The sequence below is a fragment of the Carettochelys insculpta genome, chromosome 27 (genome assembly GCF_033958435.1).
Source record: "Carettochelys insculpta isolate YL-2023 chromosome 27, ASM3395843v1, whole genome shotgun sequence".
NCBI lineage: Eukaryota > Metazoa > Chordata > Testudines > Carettochelyidae > Carettochelys > Carettochelys insculpta.
In genome coordinates this window covers 11,351,867-11,374,655 of record NC_134163.1, presented here as the reverse complement: position 1 = coordinate 11,374,655, position 22,789 = coordinate 11,351,867, and the positions used below count along the sequence as shown (strand labels likewise).

Genomic DNA, 22,789 nt, shown 5'->3' with positions numbered 1-22,789 from the left:
AACCTCTTCCCACCCTTGTTTCTCCCACTGTCCCAGTGCCTCAATTCCTGAGACACTCCACCTCGCTTTTCCAGATTGTTACTCCCTCCTGTCCCCATGTCTCCATCTCCAGCCTAATTCACTTGAGCCGCCCATCATTTCCCCCTACAAGCCCTTAGCCAACCTGTGTCTCCAGCCCACTGCCAGATTCCCACCCATAACCTCACCCAAGCCCCATGCAATCTCCCCACTCGAACCCCTCAACCCTCACCCCAACCCCGTCTTCCCAGCCCCTCTCTGACCCCCTGCCTCAACCTCCCCCCCCAACCCAGCCTCCCTCCTCCCAGCACCCTAAAACCTCAACTTCCCCTCCCAGCTCCCCTCCAACCCCCCACCCCAACCCCGTCTTCCCAGCCCCCTCTGACCCCCCTGCCTCAACTTCCCCTTTCAGCCCCTCCAACCCCTCCCAACCCCCCTCCTGCCCCAGTCTGCTCCCTGCAACCCCCAGCCCAGATTCCCTCCCCCATCTCAACCCCCTTGTCCCAGCTGCCTGCCTTGAACCCCCTCCCCTCACAGCACCTGCCCCATAGATCCCCCCGCCCCCACCCTTCACCTCCCCCCTCCAGCCTCCCTCCCCATCACTGCCCTCAGCTCCCCCGTTCTAGCCCCTCCCCTCCCCTCATCCCCCGCCCCCGGCCCCCTCGCCCCCTACCCATCACTGCACCCCCCCGCCCCTCTGCCATGGACCCCGCCCCCTGGCGTCGCAGCCAATGAGCGGGCGGCCCCGCATCCGGGGCTCCCCCACCCGTCGCCGCCCGTCCCCGCTCACGCACGGCCATGGCGGAGGTGAGTGCGCCGGGGGGCGGGGGAACGGGGGCGGGGGGGGGGAGCGAGCCCCCCCCATCCTCCCGCCAGGCCCCCGTCGGGGGGGCGGGGCCCCGGTGTGGGGGGGGGGGCGGCCGCCACTCGGGACCCCCCCCATCCTCCGGGGGGGGGGCTCAGCGGGATCCCCCCCTCACAGGCCCGGGCCCGCAGGCTGCTCCGTGGCCTAGGCCCACGGCGGGACAGGAGGGGCTGGGGCTGGGCGGAGCTGGGGAACTGAGGGCGGGGCCAGAAGGGGGCAGCAGCGTGGGGGGGGGGCAGCTGGGGCCAGGGGGTGGGGAACTGGGGCTGGGGGTGTAGCTGGGGCCAGGGGAACTGGGGCTGAGAGTAGCTGGGGCCAGGGGAACTGGGGCTGTGGGGGTGGGGAACTGGGGCTGAGAGTAGCTGGGTCTAGGGGAACTGGGGCTGGGGGGGTGGGGAACTGGGGCTGAGAGTAGCTGGGTCTAGGGGAACTGGGGCTGGGGGGGTGGGGAACTGGGGCTGAGAGTAGCTGGGTCTAGGGGAACTGGGGCTGGGGGGGTGGGGAACTGGGGCTGAGAGTAGCTGGGGCAGGGGAACTGCAGCCGGGGGGGTGGGGAACTGGGGCTGGGGGGTGGGGAGCGGCGCTGGGGTTTGGAGCTGTGGCTGTAGCATCTGGAGTTGGGGGGGGTGAGGCTGGGAGGGGTGGCTGGAGCTGGGGCATCTGGGTCGGGGGTGTTGGTGGGGCTGGGGGTAGTAGGGGTTGCTGGGGCATCTTGGACTGGTGGGATCAGGGTGAGAAGGTAGCTGGGGCATGTGGGGATGGGAATAATGGGGGCATCTTGGGGTGGGAACTAGTAAGGGTTGGAAGGGGTAGCTGGGGGATTTGGGGCTGTGGGGCATCAAGGGTTGGGAGAAAGCGAGATCACCAGGGACTGAAGAGGCACAGCAAGAGCTGTGGCTATGGAGAGTGGCAGAGATTGGAGGGAGGCAGAACTGTGCTCAAGGGGGAGGGAGGCCGCAGTGGCAGAGGGTGGTGGGCTTTGGGTCAGAAGGAGCTAGGATAGTTCAGTGGTTTGAGCATTGGCCTGCTAAAGCCAGGGTTCTGAGCTCAGTTCTGGAGGGGGTCATTTAGGGATCTGGGGCAAATAGGTTTAAAAAGTAAAAAAGAACGGCTGGTGCTTGGTCCTGCCAAGAGGGCAGGGGACTGGACTCAGTGACCTCCCAAGGTCTCTTCCAGCTCTGTGAGGTGTGTATCTCCAGGTTGTTATTACCAATTTTTTTTAATGGTACAATAAGAACTTGGGGCAATGGCTGGAGTTTGTGGAGGGTAGCATGGATGGACAGAGGTAGTGGGAGGGTCAGATGGTTTAATGGGAGGGACTTGCATTCCTGCAGCATTTCATGACAGCAACACTTCCATGCCTATAGTGAAACCATAATTATGTTGGCATAGGGTGCAACAATGGTTACCCTGTCACATCGCCACACTTATGCTGGGATATTGAACTGTGATGTCATCCCTTGGCCTGTGTTGATGTCACTTTAAAACATCATCCCTGTTGTGTCACGCTGGTTACCTGGGGCATCAGGACATCACGTTCAAAGATCCTGATTGTGACACTAACTTGAAAATAGTATTGAGAAGCCGTCAAGACACCCACTTGTTCAAGAAAAGCTCACAAAGCACCACTTGAGGAGGTATTCTCTCCATCACAACGAGGGGTCATTTGCACCAACACATGACATCAGGAAATCATCCCTGTTGGTGTGAGATGATCCTCACTACATCGTGTCCATCACAGTGGCCTTCGATGTGGCATACCTACTGCATCACAATGTTTGCTCTGAGACATATTGAGAGTTCACCATGGCATCGTCAGCTTCACCCCAGCATGTCAGAAGGAGATGATGCCTCAGAGCACTGTGATTATCTTACTGTGATGAGACGGTCATCAAAAGGGGAATTTAGGACTAGATAACATCCCACAAACTAGCTTTGTTGTATGTGAGATCATCCCAGTGAAGTTGTGGCTGCAATCCCAACTCTGATTACGTGGACAGGATGACCTAATACATCTTTTCCATCATTAATTTTACAGATTTGCACAGAAAAGCTCCCTGTGTGAAGATGACAAAATGAGATTCAGACATTCATCTTTGCTCAGGTGGAAGTAGCCAGCAGCACACTTTGCCTGAAACATCAGTGAATGTGTCCCAGACAAAGAACTAGATAAACTCATGGTGGTTAGGGCCATCGATGGCTCGTCACCAAGATGGGAAGGAATGGTGTCTCTAGCCTCAGTCTGTCAGAGGCTGGAAATGGATTTCAGAAGAGGGATCGCTTTTGTGATTGCCTGTTGACTCCTCCCCGGGGCATCTGGCATTGGCCTCTGTCAGAAGGCAGGATACTGGGCCAGATGGACTTTTGATCTGACCCAGTACGGCCATCATTTTCTAGTACAAGAGCAGTCCAGTACTGTACCGGCATTAAGGGATATGCTTCTGTTGGCCATGAAAATCCCTCAACTGAGCTGGAAAATCATCACTGTTATGAAAGCAATAAAATGTGTAGGGAAACCCTCTTCTTTCTTTGTCTTCCTTTCCTGTGAGAATATTTCTGACTTCAGGTGTTCCCTCTACCAGTGCTCTTGAAATGTACGCCATCACCATTGCACTTGAACTGTTTTGACAGTGCATGAATGCCACCACTACATGGAAGAATCCCTGGATTTCTTCAAAATCATTGTTGCTCTCTCTTTTATGGAGTTCCTGGAATCTTGACTGTAGAGTCAGATAAGGGATGCTACAGTGTTTTAAGACTCACCCGCTAGTGGCTGTGTTCATAAATGTGCAAGGAGGCTCAGTTTCAGACAAAAGAAGCAGTGATTTGTGAAGTCAAAAACTCTTAATTAAGGTGGCCAGCGAGTTTTGCTGGCAGGAGAGCCAATTTCCACACTGACTTTGACACTGTCAGAATATTTTGAGATGACCGGCATGAGTTTTACAAGGTGGTTAGAACTACCGCATCACAAATGACAGAAGCATCTACAGGATCATGACCTAGAGATACAGCTATTTATGTCTTGGGGCCAACTCTGTCAGTGTTTTTGACCCATATAATTTTGTTGGGTATTAACTCCCTATCTGACAGTAGGATTTTCAGTGTCAGAGGGCAACTCTGTTTCACATTAGAGAAATAATTTTGCACTGCATGTCATTAATAGTCAGCTCAGCTAAGAACATTTCCCTTTAGGTTGTCACTTTCTGTACAGTTGAGTCTGACCTTTTTCCCCTATTGCTTTGTTCTGCCTGGACTTCTGTTACATGGTCTTTCAGATTAAAAAGCAAGTATGGTATTGGTCAACTGCATGTTTCAGCGTCATCCTTATCCATGTTAGAATGTATAGATTACCATTGGCTTCACCTGCCATATCTTTGATTCATTCACAGTCTACATACACCATCATGATTTGATTTACTTTTATTATTACAATTGTCTTCAGCGTGATCTTCAGCAGAGGCAGTTCCCAAGTCCAGTAATGTCCTGTTATTACTTCAGCTTTGAGTCTTCCTTGATCCTCATTAACCTGAAGATGTTCATGAGTATTAGTTTGTATCTTATTTACTATTAACTAATGTTACTCTTTATTTCCCAAGTGGTCTTTGATATAATGTATCCTCATTTATCCAATATCCTCACTGACATCTTTACAAGCACCATTTGTTAACCAAACAATATTACTTAGGAGAAACTTTCATCTTTGAAACATTTCCTTTCAAGTCCTCTGTGAGGTGGTGTAGTCAGTAAGTAGATTGTCTCAGGAAATGGGAGACTCATTTGATTTATGTGCTCTAAACTACAGAGTGAAGGATTGTAGATCACACCTTGATCATCTTCATGAAATCAAGGTTATTGATGGGCAGGATGTCTATTAAAATAGTCTTGTTCTTTGTCATGGTCCATCAATCCGCAAAAGAGGGACATCTTCCATTTCTGAGGTATGGAGTCAGCTTCCCACATGAAGAAAACATAGAAATGACCAAGCTCAAAACAGAGGCAGTCCTAAATCTTTTCATCCCTTTCTTCTTTATTATCTTATAAACTCCTCCCTTCTTTTAGCACACACAGGTACTGAGCTATTTCTGCAAGAAGACAAGAGAGTCTCCTGAGAGCCTCCATTGTTGCTGTATAATCAGACACTAGGGGATGGTGAATTGCAATACACGTTGCATGTCCCACTTGAGGCATTCTCTTTGCGTTGCACCTAGTAGACGAAGGGACAGTCTTTCCAAGGTTGCTTCAGCCCGTAGATCTCTCATGACAATACCCGGCTGCCGCCTGGACCATCAGCTGGAAAAATCATCGCCATCATTTCTGCAAAATAATCTGACACTGTTGTTGGATTTATACATTGCTCAGACCTGAAGGCATTGGTTCTAAGTTGGCAATCTGATTCCTGGTTGGAAAGCCCTGTGTGTGTGATCGAGAACAGGTACTTTGTCCCATCTATCGTAGGGGAAGGAGGGTCTCCCATTTTGATTTCATCCAATCCTTTGCTTTCTTAATAAAATAAGCTGCTGAAGTCTAGTCTTCAAGATGCTGAATGCCCAAAGCTTTCATTGACTATCTGGGTGTTGAGGGTGCTCACCTTTCCCGGAACTGGGGCTAAAATAAGTATTAATTCAAATCTAATAAAGCCAGTTTGGGGACCCTCATCACAGTTCTCTTCCACGCTATGGTGCCATCAGTCAGCATGATTGAATCATGTGATTACTCACTTGCTCCCTTCCTGGACTGAACAAATATACAACTATTTCAGAAACAACAGGCATTCTGGAGTGTCACATGTCCTGCAGCTTCCATTGCTACTTGAACTTCTGACAAAATGCGAATTGCCTGAAAGCAGATGTGCCGACTCACATCCACCTGTCCTGTCCATTATCCATCTTGCCCTTGCTGCATGCAACCACTGTATTCCCTCCCTGCGTGCTCAGCTGTTAATGCTATTTGTGGCCATTCTGAGTGTTTTAAATGCTTTGGAATGGGGGAAGATGGAAGCACACGGTCAGGTGTATATATCTGATGGACATATCATTTCTGATTCTACCTCTGATGGGCTGCTCGGTGCCACATGCAAACCAAAGGGTGAGAGGCTTTTAAAATAAAGTTTGTTGCAGGCTAAAACCCTCTTGTCATGGCAGTAAAAGTCTAAGGCAGGGATCAGCAACCTTTCCGAGGTGGAGTGCCAAAATTTGACCTTTTGGCCTCTGCAGTTTTTGTTACTTGTTTTTTAAACTAACTGTATTGCATTTGGGAGCTGGAAGTGCATTACAGTATTAGAAGGCTGTTTCTCATTCATGTTCGTTTCTTTTTGAAGGCCTCGGTCGGCAGACAGAGTCCAAGGGTCGTGCCATACCCAACCCACAACCTATGTCCTGGAGAGCCTGGTCTTCAGACGGCAGCAGGTACCCACAGCTTGAGTGTGCATATGTTTGTTTTCCCCATCTCACTTCCATTTCTTCTCCATCTCATTTCGTCCCCCGACATCTTCTGGACAGGCATGGGAACTGAAGTGCATGCACATGCTCACTCTCACACATGTGGGTGGAAGGCAAATCTATATTACAGCGCTACATTGGTGCAGCTGCAGTACACGAGGTGATGACACGCTGCGCTGAAGGGAGAGCCCTCTTCTGTTGGCATAACGAGAGCTATGTCAGTGGGTGATCATCTCCTGCTAACGTAGCACCAGTGTGGACAGGGCTTAGGTCGATGTGACCTGTGTTACTCAGGGGGATGTCTTTTTCACATGCCTGAGTGGTGCAAGTTACATCAACTTAGGCATAGGGAAGACCAGCCTGGAGCCTCTCCAGATATTGCTTCTGGAGTCAAGAGTGGCTAATGGCCAACTTTCTGATCCCTTCAGTGGTGTCAATGGGCTCAGCTGACCACCGATTCACTCTTGCTGAGATCCTGTCGCAGAACTATGGTGTGCGAGAAGAGAAGGAGGAAGAAGAAGAGACGCAGGGAAAAGAGAAATCTTTAGAAGAGCTGGAAAAGAGTTTCGGCGCCTCTCAGGTAAAGGCGGCAAGAGGGGAAGGGAATTATCTGTTGGATTTCTTGTCTATCTTGAAAGATTGTTGAGATCAAATATCTCCACAGAGCCAGCGCTGAGGGAGATCTGCTGGCTGTGCATTATATTTATGTTTAAGCACCAGGCCTTGCTTTGTCTTTTGGATGTGGGGGATCAGAGATGACTAGTGAGCTCAGGAGCCTTCTTGCGTCTAGGTTGCCATTTCGCACGCAGTTGGCATCCCTGGTGACAAAAAGCTGCTGGCTGTTTGGTGCACAGAATCAGAGAGACCCCAAGAGGTCAACTGATCCAACCCCAACTAAATCATCCTAGTCAGAGCTTTTGTGCCATCCACTTCACAGCAGAGAGATGTCCATTTCCCTGAAAACACTGGTGTATCTATTATGGGTAGCTACAAGACCAAGACTTCAGTGAGGTATGGAGAATCAGCATTGTTCCTTGACGGAGGCTGTCCCATCAGGTCAGGCACCATTTGTGTTGCTCTGCTATCTGGGTAAATACAGAGATCTAGTCTTCAGGGCTGTGAACTACACCTCTTCAGCAGCACAAAATTCAGTGCAAAAAAGCCCCTCTTGAATCTGTTGCTTTGGGATGAGTTTCCAGGTTTGTCCACAGCTTGGGGAAGTACAGCTTGTCATCGCCCCTGGGGTTTCTTTCATGATGGAACGGTGCCCAAGACAGATCAGAGCCCCCAGAGGAGCAGAGCTGCCCTGACTGCCTCTGCGTCTCTCTGTGTTTACTGCAGCTGGTGTTGTACTCGATGGTTGTTCCATTCCTGATGAAGCTTTGTCCTCCTCTCGCTCAGAGCAGTGAAATGCCGTTCGAGGAGCTGCTTGCCCTTTATGGCTATGAGGCATCTGATCCCATTTCCGAGCAGGACAGCGAGAGCAATGATATTCCTCGCAACCTGCCCGACATGACTCTGGATAAAGTAAGTGCCATCTCGGGGCTGTGCGCTGGTTACTACCAAGGAGAGGCCATAGTGCAGCCTAATTTGATGTAGGGTTTAGAATGGGGGCATCTAGTGGGTCCCTCATTTAAGGGCAGAGTTTATTCACAGACTCTTGAATGCCCAGTAGGAGGGAAACTCAGGTGCCTGACAGCCTCCCTGTGTCAGGGGGCCTGGCTTCGCACCCCTGTAAGGGGTGACACTGAGGGCAGTCACACCTTAGTGCAGCTGGGACAGTGGTATTGGCACTTCCAAGAGGCTTAGAACTCTGCTCACACTGACGCGGAAGTAGCAGCAGCAGTGGCTGGAACTCCGGGCCCCTTTGAAAGGCTGGACCTTCGGGCCTTGCCCCTTTTACCGCAATGCCCTGGCGGTGGGTCTGGCTGCCGAGGTGCGACCAGAAACAGGAAATTCAGAGGAGACTAAAGAAGGAACAATTGTTTCAAAGAGCAACAAACGAGAAACCCTATTTGGCCTGTAGATGCCTCCTAGTCTGCCTATAGTGTAAACGTTGGAAGATATAGCAGAGCCCTCAACTCTGCCTGAAAACCTGAGTACCTCTCCATTCCCAGGGCAGCCAGGGGCCTGTCACTTTGTGCAAAGCCACTGAAAGTCCATTCCCTGCCAGCAACTCAGAAAGTCACCCGCTCTGGGAAAGGCTCTGTGGAAAGTCCTCCTCCAGCACCTGCAGGGAGACACTCTCCTCTTGATCCCTCCAGTGGGACCCTAAGGAAACAATCTTGTGGGGATATGGGATAGGTGGGTCTCTGGCAGTGGTTGGCCACTTGTGTCCCAGTGAGGTTTCTGTGCATGGCCTGCAAGGCGTGGGATTGCCAGATTCCCCAGGTTTCCATCTGTGTCGTTGTTTTCTAACCTGTCTTATGAAAGTGACACACGTAAGGGGATGTGTGTGCTGATTGCATGCAACATTGACTGTAAGAGCCATGTGCTCCCTCTGCATCCAATCAAAGGGCTTCTACACTTTAGTTGGCCCACCCAGCAAATTATAGGCATGCAAGAGCTGTTAGCAAAACTATCCTATCCTGAGAGACCGTCTTGATTATAACAATCCTGCAGACCACTGAGATGAAGGAAGACCGTCCATGCAGCCCTCTTGGCTAGGTTGCCCATCACTGGTCTATGGGGAGCCCCAAGGGGGTGTGGGAGATGCGTGCAGGAAGCGATTTTGGCCAGGGTTGGATTACTCTAGGCCTCCCCTCCCTTTTTTTTTTTAAATTTAAAAATGTTTTCCATTTTCTTGTTGTTGTTAAAAGGAACAAATAGCGAAGGATTTGCTTTCAGGGGAAGAAGAGGAGGAGACGCAGTCTTCAGCTGATGACCTGACTCCGTCCGTCACATCCCACGATGCCTCGGACCTTTTCCCAAACCGGCCTGGCTGTATGTGTCCCTGATTTCTAATGGACCTTTTGTACTTGGTGGTGGCTCAGGAGCAAAGGGCTATTTGTAAAATTCCTGGTGAATTTCTGGTTATTAAAATTCCTGAAGTAGCAATTTTTGAAGTGGGCCCTGGGAACTGGAGAGAAACAACCCTCCTGATGTAACTGCAAGGTGCAGCCAGAATGAGGCTGTCATCATAAGGGGAGCTGAATTTTTATCCTTCAGGGTGTGAACTGATCAGCTGGGTCAGCCAGCAGTTCTCTGCAGCTGCAGCTCATAGCCACAGGGAAGCAAGGACTTCTGGTACGTGCCCATTGTGGACTTGTGGGGCAGCTACACAACTGGTGAAGTGGATTGGGATGTTGAGGTTTTCTGCTTTCGTGGGAAATATCATTGACAGATGCTCCCTCTGCAGCATCTGCTGTCAGAGTAGCAAGACCACAGGTCTTACCTAGGATGACCACAAGCAGCAGCAGGATCAGCCTCCTCCCCACCTCCATGCAGAGCAGTGGTGCAGTGGTGTTTCAAATGGGCCAGAGCTCTGGCCAGTGGCAAATTAGCAGCGGTGGTGACCAGAGCTCCGGGCCATTGTTACTGCCCCTTTTGCCCCCTACATCAGCAGGCCTGGCAGACAGGATTCCTGGCTAGGAGGGTCAGTGGTCTGATCTAGAATGTCTAGAAGGGAGAGTTTCACCTCAGTAGAATATTCATAAGCATCAGTCCAGCCTAGCGTGGCAGCGCCTGTGTTCATCTGACTTCGACGCTGGGGGCTTGTAGGGAGCCAAAGCTAGGGGAATCTCAGTGTGGAATGATTGATTGGGCTAATACCCCTAATCCTGCCAACTTTGGAAGCCTGGGCTCTGCGGGCTGATCATGGCTTATGTGACCAGGACTTGGGTTTTTTGGCCTACAGAAGAGAATCTGGGTAAGTTGTTCTGAATAAATGGAGCAGCCTCCAAATGATGCCAGGATGGGAGAGGAGAGAGAATCTAGAAGTATTGAGGGGGAGCATTAACCATTTTGTAACTGAATAGGCAACTTCTCTCTTCAAAGCAAACTTCCTGGCTGATGAAGACAAGGAGCCCTGCTCTTCCCCATGTGCTTCCTCCTCAGCTGAGGACTCTGAAGAGGATTCCCTCCCATCCAATGAGTGCAAGAAGGTAAGTGATGCAAGGCAACCATGCCTCCCTGGAGAGCTCATGTTCTACATTCAAGGGAGTGAAAGCCGAGCAGCTCAAGGAAACCACCGACCCAACCTGAGCTGCCTCCCTTGGGTATCTCACTGTTGGGGTCCTGTACTCTGGGCCTTACATTCTGTGCAAGGCCTTGGCAGACATCCATTAAAGGATGCCCAATAAGCTGTGTGTGTGCCACCTTCATCTGAGATTATCCTCCCTGCAAGGAGAATGCTTTCCTCAAAATTCAAACCTGCAACTTGTAGCCTAGGAGAGGTGAGGTCTGATGTGGCATGCCCAGGATGGGGCTTTGAAGGCTCATCCTGTGCAAGGGGAGAGTAGCCCCTCTTTGGACGCACAGCAAACTGAAGATGTTCTGCTGCATCTCGTCCTCTGCAGCCTGAGGTGATGTCAGGTCTTGGGACCCGGGCTGAAAACCTCAGGGTCCTTAAACTGTGATCTCTTTGAAAACCCCTTTGTAATTGTTGCATCAAATACGCGGGATTCCCTTAGATTGAACACAATTGTTGTGTTTAGTCAGATAGGTTAAGCTTCTCAGATCTGTGAGCTGATTGCGATGCAAACACCTATCACGGTGGCCTTGCATTAATTCCTTTCTCTGTGATGACTTTTCAGGAGATCATGGTTGGACCTCAGTATCAGGCAGCTGTTCCTATCCTCCACTTAAACAGGCACAGCGAAAAAGGTAAGAGACCTTCCTTACTCAGATGTGCTGCGCCTTTTCTGGAAAGGGGTTCCCGTTCGCTGGTCTCAGCAGTTGACAGATTGTTGGCTGTGGAGCTGAGGGTTGTATCTAGATGTGACATCAGTGTGTCTGAGAATTCCTCCAGACTGGAGCAGGGCTTTTAGGAAAATGGGTGGATTAGTTGTCACCAATGTGTTCTCCTTTGGTTCAATGTGTGGTCAAGTCCATAGGACTGTTCAGAGCCCTCAAAGAGCCAGCCATTGTAGCTGTTTCATATGCAAACATTGGTGCACTTTGCTTGACACGATCTGGCAGTTTGCAGTCATGGCAAGATTGCATTTCAGGCAGACTACAGAAGTGTCTTTAATTTTTGGACTCCCTCAGGGTCGATCATCTGGGGTTCAATTTTGCACGTCTAATAGGGACACACGAAATCAACTTCTTAAGTCGCAGTTTACCTCTGTACTCCTTGCAAGACGTGCAGAGTGAGGGAGGTTGACTTTATTCAGTAGGGACAGACAAGTAAGCCGAGTGCAGGTAGGTCGATTCTAACTACGCAATTGCCGTAGCTAGAACTGCATATCTCTGGTCGACTTACTTTGCCTAATGTAGACATAGTCATAGTTTTATAGACGTTAAGGCCACACTGTGATGATCTAGTCTCTTGCACAACACAGGCCAGAGAACTTCCCTGAGTTTATATCGGTATCAAGTCCAGTAGGTGGGGTTGAACTAGACTGGATCTGTTAGAAAAACATCCAATTTTTATTGAAAAAATGCCAGTGATGGAAACTCCACCACAAGCTCTTGGTAAGTTGTTCCAAAGGTTAATTACCCTCACTGCTTAAAAAAACAAAACAAAACACCTGACTTTTGAGTTGTGAGCAAGACGTGAGAAGTCATACTTCTCTCCTCTGTGCTGATTAGTCCTTGATTGGAGTCTTAGGGCAAGTTTTGGGCACTATAGTTTAAGAAAGATGAGAGAAATTGGATAAGATCCAGAGAAGAGCAACAAGAATGGTTAAGGGTCTAGAGAACATGATTTATCAGGGAAAACTGAAAGAACTGGGCTTGTTTAGTTTAGAAAAGAGAAGGCTGAGAGGGGACATGATAGCAGTTTCCAACTACTTACAAGGGTGTTACAAGGAGGAGGGAGAAAAATTTTTCTCCTTGGCCTTTGAGGATAGGACAAGGAGCAACGTGTTTAAACTGCCTCAAGGCAGGTTTAGGTTGGACATTTGGAAAAACTTCCTAACTGTCAGGATGGTTAAACACAGGAATAAATTATCTAAGGAGTTTGCAGAATCTACATCACTGGAAATATATAAGAGCAGGTTAGACAGACAGCTATCAGGGATGGTGTAGATGGTGCTTGACCCTACTGTGCAGACAGGGGCTGGACTCAATGACCTCTCGAGGTCCCCTCCCATTCTTGTGTTCTATGACTCTAAGGCAATGAAGTGTATCAGAAGCAAGAATTTTCTGATTATTTTATTTTCCATAATTTTCAGCTAAAACTCTGGCCTTGAAGCTTTCTAAATGATGCTGAGTTCTCTTGATTTGCTTCCCCAACAGCTGTGTTAGATCGTTCTCATGCTCAATTCCAGGCAAACAAAGTTTTTAGCCTAAGAATTTCCATGCTTTTTTTCTTGCATCTCGTATATAATCACCAGCAGGAGCTTATGTTGGGTTTGGAAGCCATACAGTGGTGGACCCTGCTTTTGAGCTTATATTCGAACCTTTGTGTCTGTCAAACTTTTTACCTTGTTTGCTTCAAAGCTTTCCTGAAAAATCCTGAAAGTCTCAGCCCTAGCCAAAGAAAAGTTAATGCCTCACGGCAATATTTAACTTGTATTTCACTTTCACCTTCACAAACCAGGAAGTGATACCATTTATCTGTACATTTTCCTACAGAATCCCCAGTGCCTATCACAATTTGCTGTTAGAAAGGATCTCTCAGAAGTGTGGATGTGGTTTGGATTTTGGAACGTGTGCCATTGTTCATTAGCTAAAGACCCTGTGTCCCTTCAATGGAACTGAGATGCAGTTTCTGCTAGGGCTGTCTGCTCTGTAGCATTGACTCACTCCCTCCTTTATTCTCTGTGTCAGGTGGACTCTGGGCAAGTTAGTTTAAGTTTTAAGCTCAAATATAAGCTCTGGATGCCCTTAACTTGCATGATGTTCATGGGAGCTAAGGGTACTCGGGATGGTAGATCTGGGTCTTATTCTCCATATGCTGCATGTGGACGCCAGAGCAAAGTGAATATAAAATGTGGCCCGATCAGGAGACACCTCCCCTGCACTCACTTTGAGCTGGTATAAATGAATGTATCAGATACAGGGCCCAGGGAGAATCAACCTCTTTGTCTTAAAAATAAATAAAAATTGCATTCGGGACCAGTGGTTATGCAGCCTGACATCGGAATAGAAATGTTTCTCTGCTTTTTGTTTCAGATCATTGCAAGTATTTGTTTTCTGTTTGCTTTGTTTTCAGCGTAAGCCATTTCCTGCATTGTTCTGAGTGTATGACAGCACAATATTCAGCCGATATGTGAGAGTGGGAAGGGATAAGAATCACAGTGCAATGCCCTCCTGCTGTTCTCTGCTGGCGCAATGACCCCCAGGAGATCATTACAAGAAAGTACTATTTAGAACAGATTTAAGGCTGCTCAATGTTGTGCCAGCAGCTTGGGGGGTTGCCCAGGCCAAAAATTGATAGTAACAGTAGTTGCTTAAAGCTACTTTTGCCCACCCGCTCCTTGGTCCAGTGCAGTGCATAATTTGGTCTTATAAAGCCACAGACATCAGTTGAAAGCATGTCCTCTAATAAATCTGGAGAAGTCTTGAGTGTCGAAAAGCCTAAGCAAGCAGAGACTCACTGTGCACCAACAGCCAACGGTTTTGGGCTAGTCAGACTCTTTAAGAGATTCGAGGATCAGCACTCTCCATTCAGGAGGGAGAATACCCTACCCCAAATCTAGGGACCTAGAGCGTCTCATCTGACCATAATTGCCATCCTCAGCCCGCCTACTTGAAAGCAATCGTGCCTTTTGATCAGTTCCTTTCACGCATTCCCCTGCTGTTCCCATTAGCCTACGAGAATGAAGATCAGCTGTTGTGGGACCCAAACATCCTCCCTGAGAGGGAGGTGGAAGAGTTCTTGTACCGAGCAGTTAAACGGAGGTGGGACGAGTTCTCCAGTGCCAGTCTGCCAGAAGGAGAAGTGGTGAAGGACAATGAGCAGGTGAGCGTGGGAGCCGGGGCTCTGCAGTTACCACATTCTCTGTTGACTCAGTGTGTGGACAGAGGTCAAGTACCACTGGCCGTAGGGGTATGAAGTGTGAACAGGGAGTTTCAGAATTGATATCGTTTCCTTCAGAGAGAAGGGAGTGGATCTCACAGAAACCCTGGGAGAGAGCTAGACAAAAGGTCTCAGATTCATCTCTCCCGGGGGTCCATCGCTGCTCCAGGGATCAGACAGAAGAAGCCTTCCTTGCTGAGCCTGCTGCTTTCTGCTGCATCGTGCTGGGTTAAGGAGAGCTGAGGACTCGCCTCAGATACTCCATGTGGCTTTTTTGCCACCAAATTGCTGAGGTGGCAAGTTTAGACTAATATTTTAATTACCGCTATATGAGGATACATATATACCTACTGTCTACACGTCCCCCAGATAGCCCCATGCTTTATAACGTAGAGCCCAGAACTGTGGAGTAATCCTTGCTGGTAGTTTGAAGTGGGACTATGTTGATATGTGTCTAGGCAGGGGCAGTGAGCCCCAGCTGGGTTTGCTATTAGTAGGCAGGTCCAGTGCATGTAATCAGTGGTTCTGTGTCACATTGTATAGGCTCTGTATGAACTGGTTAAATGCAACTTCAATGCAGAAGAAGCACTGCGGAGGTTACGATTCAACGTGAAGGTCATCCGAGGTGAGAGGCCCAAATGTTCAGATTATCTTGCATGCTGCATCCCAAACGCCTGGTTTTCTTTCCCAACGCCAACAGTCCTTGAATGTTGGTCTGTCTCCGTAACCCAGGGGTTCTGCGGAACTCCTAAAACCCTGTTTCCTTGGGCTGCAGATGAGCTTTGTGCCTGGAGCGAAGAAGAATGCAGAAATTTTGAACACGGCTTTAGAGTCCATGGGAAAAACTTCCATCTTATACAAGCAAACAAGGTAAAAGTTCATGTTCATGTGTCACAGGCCAAGAGGATTTGCAAGAGTGTATGCTAACACCGGCAGCGTACATTAAACCATACTTAATTTGGGGAAATTAGGCCTGCTGAGGTCTAGTCCCGGTTTATTTGCTCTGTGGCCACAGACAAGTGCTTGGTTTCTCTCTCCTCAACAAGGAGACTGATGCTGACTTCTGTCAGAGAGTGGGAGGCGTAATTCATTAATAATTAGCTCTGGCTAGCTGAGATGCTCACAGAGCTTTGCAAACACTCTTCCCCCTTGAGATGTTTCTGGTGGTCAGTGATTGCAGGGTATGGGTAGTTTGTAGAGTTCAGGGGGATCCTTCTGGGTAAAAGATGTTTCATAATGGGAGCCAGGGAGTCCAGGGAATAGGGCATAAGACTGAGAGGAGATTTCTGTCCTTGCTACTGACCCACTATGGAGCTGTGACAGCTTGGACCGCAGAATGGTGTGCTAATCAAACTATTGATACTTGCCTTCTTGACCTTTGGAGCTCCCCACTACTCTGTCCTGCTGGGCAAGAAGCTCTGTTCTCCCCCAAGCCAAGGCACGCAGTTGGGTTTATTGCCCCCCCACACCCCGCAGAACAATAGTGACACTGAACTGACTCAGTTATAAGGCCAGTGATAGCATCCAGGAAACCAACCCCCAAAAGGGATCAAACCTCCAGATAAATCCGTCTTACTCTGTGTAAAAGTTTTACACAGCGAAGGCTCATAAAGGTGTTCACAACCTTTATTAATGAAAGAGAGTGAGACACAGTGGTTGTCATCTGTCCCATTCCCCACACCTGCTCATAACCATTATTTACACTGGGCTTGAGAATAAACAAATGTAATTGTATTAAGTATAAAAAGTGGAATGTAAGTGACTGCAAGTGAAAACAGACAGATCAAAGTAAGGTACTGAGTTGAAATAAACAAAAGACGCCAGCTAACTCTAATACATTAAGAAACTTGTTACATGCAAATTCAAACCCTGAACAGTTCTTATCTCAGGCCAAAGTTGATCTTTTTCTGACCTGGGCTCAGCAGCTTTGCCTTCACCCTTTTGCTACAGTTCTTTGTTCCTGGTTTATTTGTGTATATCCTCTTAGAGTGGGGAGCAGTTTCAAAAATCAGCTGAAGACAAAAGACTGATAGCTTTCTATTCCTTAAAGAAGACAGGAACCCTTTGTTTAGCCTCCACATCCCCATGGATTCCAGTATCAGGTGGCATGGTCACATGTTTTTCTAGGACCAACCACATTTTGGGCTTATGGGAGGAATAAAACCGTTCATGAATCATTGGTTTGAATAATGAGCCATTAAGTTCCTAATGTATCACTAATGGCCCCCACTAGCACATTTAGAATTTAAAACAGTTTCACCCTTCACGTTCCTAACTTCACATACCAGAATGAAACATGCACAAAAATAGGATATATAGATTTAGCAGATTGCTACTTTAAAAATTGATATGTTACATGACCTGTGCGTAAGCCATCTTTGAGTTATGCATATTCATACGCCTTTTATCTCATATATTGGTAAGGTCCTTTGAATGCACCTCACTTTCCCCATCTGCAGAGTGAAGTGATGGTGCTAATCCTTCACAAAGCCCTCAGGCTCTATGGAGAGAGACTGACCAGTTTCTCCCTGCAGGTCCGTACCCGGTCAGTGGGTGAGTGCGTGGAGTACTATTACATGTGGAAGAAGTCGGAACGCTATGACTACTTCACACAGCAGACGCGCTTTGGAAGGAAGAAGTACGTCCACCCTGGAGCCATGTGCGTGGAATATTCTCAGACTAAGATTAGTAAATGTTACTTGCCAGCGAGGTTCCCTGTCTCGACCTGCTCCCTCATTCAGGGAGCTTCATCTTAAAATTGTCCTCGCTGCATAAACCTCGTGAGATGGAAGGGCTTCGGGAAAGATGTGGAGAAGTTGGAGGGGGTCCAGAGAAGAGCTACAGAAATGACTAAAGGTGTAGAAAACATGAGCTATGAGGAAAGACTGAAAGAATTGGGCTTGTTTAGTTGGGAAAAGAGAAGACTGAGAAGGGACTTGATGGCAGCTTTCAAGTACCTAAAAGAGTGTTAGAAGGAGGAGGGAGAAAAATTGTTCTTCTTAACCTCTGATAGGACGAGGAGCAATGGGGCTTAAACTGCAGCAAGGGCTGTTTAGGTTGGAAATTAGGAGAAACTTTGTAACTGTCAGGGTCATCAAACACTGGAATAAATTGCCTAGGGAAGTTGTGGAATCTCCATCATGGTAGACACTGAAGAGTAGGCTGGCTGGGCATCTGTCAGGGATGTTCTAGATGGTTCTTGATCCTGCTGTGAGAGCAGGGGCCTGGACTTGATGACCTCTCGAGATCCCTCCCAGTTCTCTTTCTAGTTGGGGTGTGGGGGGTCATGGAGGCGGCAGTGTACACAATACCGGCTGTAGCTCACTGACTCTACAAGGGAACACAGCCGTTTGCCGGTAGCATTGGGTGCGCATTTTTCCAGGAACCGTTTGTTGTTGGAAAACATTGTTCACAACGCTCGGAGGGGCAGCCGTGTTAGTCTGGATCTGTAACAGCAACGAAGGGTCCTGTGGCACCTTATAGACTAACAGAAACGTTTTGATCCATGACCAGCATCTGATGAAGTGAGTCTGTGCTCACGAAAGCTCATGCTCAGAACTTTTCTGTTAGTGTATAAGGTGCCACAGGACCCTTCGTTGCTGTTATTGTTCACAACTGAAACTTTGCAGGAAATGGTGGGCTCAGGCTGGTGTCGCAGTGCAAAAATGGGGAGAAAACGTTCGGAGCATCTCATTTTCACCTTTTTTAACTGAAAAATTCTAGGGATTTTGGTTTGATTTTTTTATTTTGGTAGAAATAGAAGCTCAGAATAATAAAAAAAAAGGTTTTTGGAATAAAAAAGGTCAAAGTCAAAACAAAACATTTTGAAAATGTCAGAACAAAACTTTTGAGACAACCCCTAAGGTCTCTCGGCTTGGTGGATGGCCAACGTTTGTGAGATAAAGACTTTGCCCCGCTTTGGAATAGGGAAAGAAAAAAAAGACTCTTGACAGAATTCCAGGGATGGGAAAGCAGTTTCCCACCCAGCTCTGTCTGCCGGCAAGGGACAGCGGCAGCACTTCTGTGATGTGGCCGGCCCCCTGGGGAAAGCGTGTGCGCATTGAGTACGCTTGTCAGAGGAAGAGAAGCCCATAGGTCTGGGGTTGAGAGCTCAGTGGGAACAGAAGAGGGCTCGATTCTGATTTTACCTGAGCACTGGTTTTCAGAGGGTTGTGCAAATGCAGAAGCAGAAGGGGGCCCCCCAGAGCTGGAAGGGAAGGATGTTTTCTGCATGGCAAACGTGTTGCCACATTGCTCCCTGTGCATGGTGCTGAGAATGTCCCCCTTACCTCCTGCGTTGTCCCTTGGCTGTGTGGGTTGTCCATTCCTCCAGATGCTTAACCCCTGTTGAATGGATGGTCACAGCGTTGGCTCTCCCCTGCAGGGATTACGCGGACAACGACTTGGATGGGGCTGAGGTGGAAAATGCCAGCCGGTCTCGGAGCTCCCCGCCAGTTCCCTCTGCTACCAGCTGCCTGGAGTCTCACTTCAGTCAAGACCACCTGGCAATTGAAAGTGCAGGTAACTCCTTTGCCTTCCTCCTGTGCTGGAGCAGGGGTGGAGGCTTCTTCTGACCTGTCTGGGGCGCGGAGCTTCCGTTTGTCCTTCGCTTATGATCTCCCACGGTGCATTTGCAGGCATGCGCCTGCTATCACAGCTCCTTAAGCTCCACTGGTTCAGGCCAGGTCCTTTGAAAACTGCTGACCAAACATTAGCACAGCAGAATGGGCTCAGGGCTAAGGGAGGGGCCTTGTCGTTCTCTGAATCAGCCCACCCCACTGTCAGAGCATGAGGGTGTGAATCCACTTTGGGGCATGAAGGGTGAGCATGTGAAGGCGTGGGGAATGGTCTGCCTCTTTTACCATCTCCTAGCAAACCCGGGGCTTTGCACGTCCCCATCTGGGGAAGAACATCCTGGTGTGTATTTTGGGGAGGTGGAGCTGACATCAGAGGCAGCTTGGAGAGTCACGTCACAGGGCCATCTTAATTTCCGTAGAAGCCCTGATGTCTCTCTCATGAGCTGTCTTCCCTGCCTCCCCACACGTGCAGCCACATAAGAACAGCCATACTGGGTCAGACCAAAGGTCCTTCTAGCCCAGTTGTCTGCCTTACAGCAGTGGCCAGTGCCAGGTGCCCCAGAGGGAGTGAACAGAACAGGGAATCAGCAAAGCGATCCCTCTCCTGTCATCATTTCCAGAGGGACACCCTCTGTACCCATCCTGGCTAATAGCCATTGATGGGCCTAGGCTCCATGAATTTATCTGGCTCTTTTTTGAATCTTATTAAAGTCCTGGTCCATCCCCATCACCCTTCCCCAGCTTCTAGCAAAGAGTAGCAATAAGAGTGTTAAACTGTGATGGGTTTTGGCCGATACCTTCAATGGCCATGTACAGTCTAACTAGGGGTTATGGTCAGTGGATGGGAATAAGACCGTTCTATAGGATTATCTGTGTGTGTGTACAGCGGATTCACTCTGGCTTTCTTTCACCTGCTCCTCCTCCTCCTGTCTCTCTGTCCCTTCTCTGCCCCTTGTGCCATGCAGAGCCTCTGAGCGTGGAGAGCACAGCCTGCAGCTTGGGCAGCATGAGTGAATCAGGCCAGGGTTACGATTGCAGCACCCCCTCAGAGACAAACTGTTCCTTTGACCCTGCAGAGGACACCTCCTCGGGCGGCATCTCGGCCACTTGCACACGGCATCCAGTTAACCCCTCGGAAACGGGGCTTTACCACCTGCCACCGGCAGATCCGGGCCTGGCAGACAAGCAGGAGACATTGCAGAGCTCCGGTGAGACGATAGCTATGGACTTCACCCTCCCCGGAGACATTAACGAGGGGTTGCCTTTAATTTCCGGCCATGTGGATTTGGACAGGGACCCAGAGGCACTGGTGTCCCCTGCTCAAGTGTCCTTATCGGTCACAGATTTTGGCATCATTGGCATTGGAGATGTAAATAGTTTCCTGGCGGCCCACCCGGCCTGCCCAGGGCCCGTGACTCGGTCAGAGCCTTTGTCACAGTGAGAGGTTCAAGTCTTGACCTTGTCCCAGATCGAGCTGCAGCTTTGACCGACTGAGTGAATTCCCTGGGCTTCCATGTTCCACAGGGCCCATTGGGAGCCGTCGGTCGGAGTCTTTCTTTCCGTCCTCCTTGATGTTTTGGCGTCTGTCCTCCTAAGGCTCCGGTGAAACCAAACACCTTTCTACTATAGTGCTGTCTGATGCACCTGCGCAGAGGTGCTTGGAGGTTCTGAGTCCGTGAGTCCTGTCTCCCCAGAGTCACCAAAGGCAGCACCGTGAGTCACACAGCCTCTGCCCTGAGAGTGATGGCAGTGGCCAGTGGCACCAGCAGAGGGTGCTTTCTCTAGGGCAGTCTGGCTGCGGAGTGGGGTGCTATGGAGGAGAAGGAGGACACATCGCGGGCACTTTGGGGGCTGGACCGGAGGATGTAGTCGGAGGTACACGTGCTTGGGAAACTGACACAAAGCACAGTCAGTCCAGGTCGGAGGGGCCGCCTGGATGTCGAGATGGGCCTGTTTGTTCCGAAGGAGGGGGTAGAGAGGCTCTGCCATTCACCCTCAGATTTGGTGTCGCAATAGAAGTCGTTCTCTCTCCTTTTCTTTTCTGACAGCTGTAGTGTGCCTGCTGATCTGTGAATCTGAGGGCAGGCATGCGTGTTGATGGTGTGTTCAGACCTAGAATGCAACCAGTGTCTGCCTGTCCTCTCCACTGTCAGGTCCAGATGAGAAACATCCATTCGCCATCCCCACCCCTTCCCTGGGCTACAACCTCAGCGTTCGGAAAGTCACATTGAAGGTGGGCAGCTTGTCTGCGTGTTGCCCCACTTTTCCCCGCACCCCAACACTAACCGCAGGTTGTACTGCTCCATGGAGACCCTGAGTCCAGGGATGAGGCTGCATGGGGAGCAGCAGTCATCTCCAGTCAGACTGGCAAGGGGCAGCGTGATCTATAAAATCCTTGCTTGCTCTGCAAAGGGGTTAAATGAGACTGTGTTACCTGCAAAATTGCCTGACAGGTTCCAAATTCTGACCCGCTGGCAGACAGGGGTAGTTAGCGATTGAAACTTGGGACGTGCGTTAAATTTCTGCAGCAGTTGAAGGGGAAGCTAGGGGGCTGCCTCTGAGCACGTGGTGTATGGGTGTGGGGACGCCCCCAGCCCACGCCGGTGCCAGGCAGTGCTATCAGACCTTGGCACTTGGATCCTGAGCATGCATGAGACGTGCACCTGTGTGCCTGAAAGGAACCCGTCTGAGGGTACGGCACTCGCCTCTGGTAGAGCAGCTTGTCTTCCCTGAGCATCTTTGCCAGGCTGCGTGAGCACCGGGCACACACGCCAGACAGGAAGGTATCCAGCATCAGCATACGGCGTGCTGCCCCGGCAGGGCGATGCTTCAGCCCCATGGGGCATCCACCCTGGTGTTGAAAAAGGGAAAGAGAAAGGATCTTCTGTAAGGGAAACGAATGTGCTGCCCCTGGAGTGGCAGGGGAGGACTGAGGTTTTGTCCGATGGCAGCAGGGCCGTTGGCCACTACGTCGAGTGCCAAATGAGACAGGGCTGGCTGCACATTGCCTGATACCTCTCAGCTGCACTGGTGCTATCCGGATGTGGGGTTTGCTGCTGGCTGAATTCTCCTTCCTGCTCCCCTGGGAACAGACACGCCTGTGGTGCGTCTTGTGCAGAGTACACGCACGGCCCCTCCAGCTTGCACTGGTACACACAGCCGTGTAGACAGTGGGGCACTGCTGGGAGAAGTGCACCGTGCCGGACACGTTTCAGGTGTCAGAGTATATACCAAGAGTGGGGAACCTTTCTCCTATCAGAGGCCACTGACCCAGAGAAAAGGTCAGTCACAGGCTATGTACAGCCACGTGGGGTGGTGTGGCGGCTCAGGCAAAAAGGAGGGAGCGCCAGGCTGGGGCAGAGGATTGGGATGTGGGAGCAGGTGAGGACTCCATCTGGGGTGCAGGCTCTGGGTGGGGCTGGGGATGAGGGGTTTGGGGTGCAGGAGGGGGCTCCAGGCAGGAGGCCGGAGTGATGGGTGGGGCAGGGTCTAGGTGGGAGTTAGGGCTGGGGTGGGGGCTAGGAGCAGGCTGGGGGAGGGGGTTGGAGTGTAGGAGGGGTTGAGGGCTCTCCCTGGGCACGCAGGCGCCAGGTTAGGACCGGAAATGGAGCTTTAAGGGTTGTGCCGGCAGGGATGCAGGGCACTTACCTTGGGCATGTCCTGTTCCAAGGCAGGTTCCCACCAGCCCTAGCCCCAGGCCGCTGCTGGTCATGGAAGCAGACGTGGACGGCGTGGTCCTGCAGCCCCGGGGGGCAGCAGGAGTACA

General features: G+C 50.0%; 2 protein-coding genes across 9 annotated transcripts in view; both read left to right on the top strand.

Moving 5' to 3' along the window:
• Positions 1–799: 799 nt before the first annotated feature.
• Positions 800–22,422, top strand: MIER2 (MIER family member 2). 8 transcript variants are annotated; one of them, XR_012642647.1, is made up of 15 exons: positions 800–825; positions 6,201–6,288; positions 6,750–6,901; positions 7,663–7,848; positions 9,141–9,264; positions 10,318–10,424; positions 11,076–11,145; positions 14,238–14,389; positions 14,990–15,071; positions 15,222–15,316; positions 16,981–17,105; positions 18,831–18,967; positions 19,989–20,231; positions 20,548–20,736; positions 21,072–22,422. XR_012642647.1 is itself a non-coding variant. In XM_074978389.1 (14 exons), exons 1-14 carry the CDS (start codon positions 817–819, stop codon positions 21,119–21,121), a joined length of 1,620 nt encoding a protein of 539 aa, XP_074834490.1. In that variant the 5' UTR covers positions 800–816; the 3' UTR covers positions 21,122–22,422. The 8 variants fall into 8 exon arrangements, 7 of the variants coding, with proteins under 7 accessions (XP_074834490.1, XP_074834488.1, XP_074834487.1 ...); XM_074978389.1 differs by lacking the exon at positions 20,548–20,736; XM_074978387.1 differs by lacking the exons at positions 20,548–20,736; positions 21,072–22,422 and having other exon boundaries at positions 7,723–7,848; positions 16,981–17,084; positions 19,989–20,474.
• The window catches only part of LOC142002351 (granulocyte colony-stimulating factor receptor-like), a 46,916-nt gene continuing 45,258 nt past the window's right edge, over positions 21,132–22,789 (top strand). Inside the window, exon 1 of the mRNA XM_074978391.1 lies at positions 21,132–21,256. The gene's annotated coding sequence lies outside the window, so the exon portion shown is untranslated. The remainder of the gene's footprint in view (positions 21,257–22,789) is intronic.

Bases quoted from the DNA above. Each gene is read 5' to 3' on its own strand.
- MIER2 (XM_074978383.1), top strand. The intron at 9,265-10,317 runs GTATGTGTCCCT...CTCTCTTCAAAG, and splicing joins TTTCCCAAACCGGCCTGGCT to CAAACTTCCTGGCTGATGAA. The intron at 14,390-14,989 runs GTGAGCGTGGGA...CACATTGTATAG, and splicing joins TGGTGAAGGACAATGAGCAG to GCTCTGTATGAACTGGTTAA.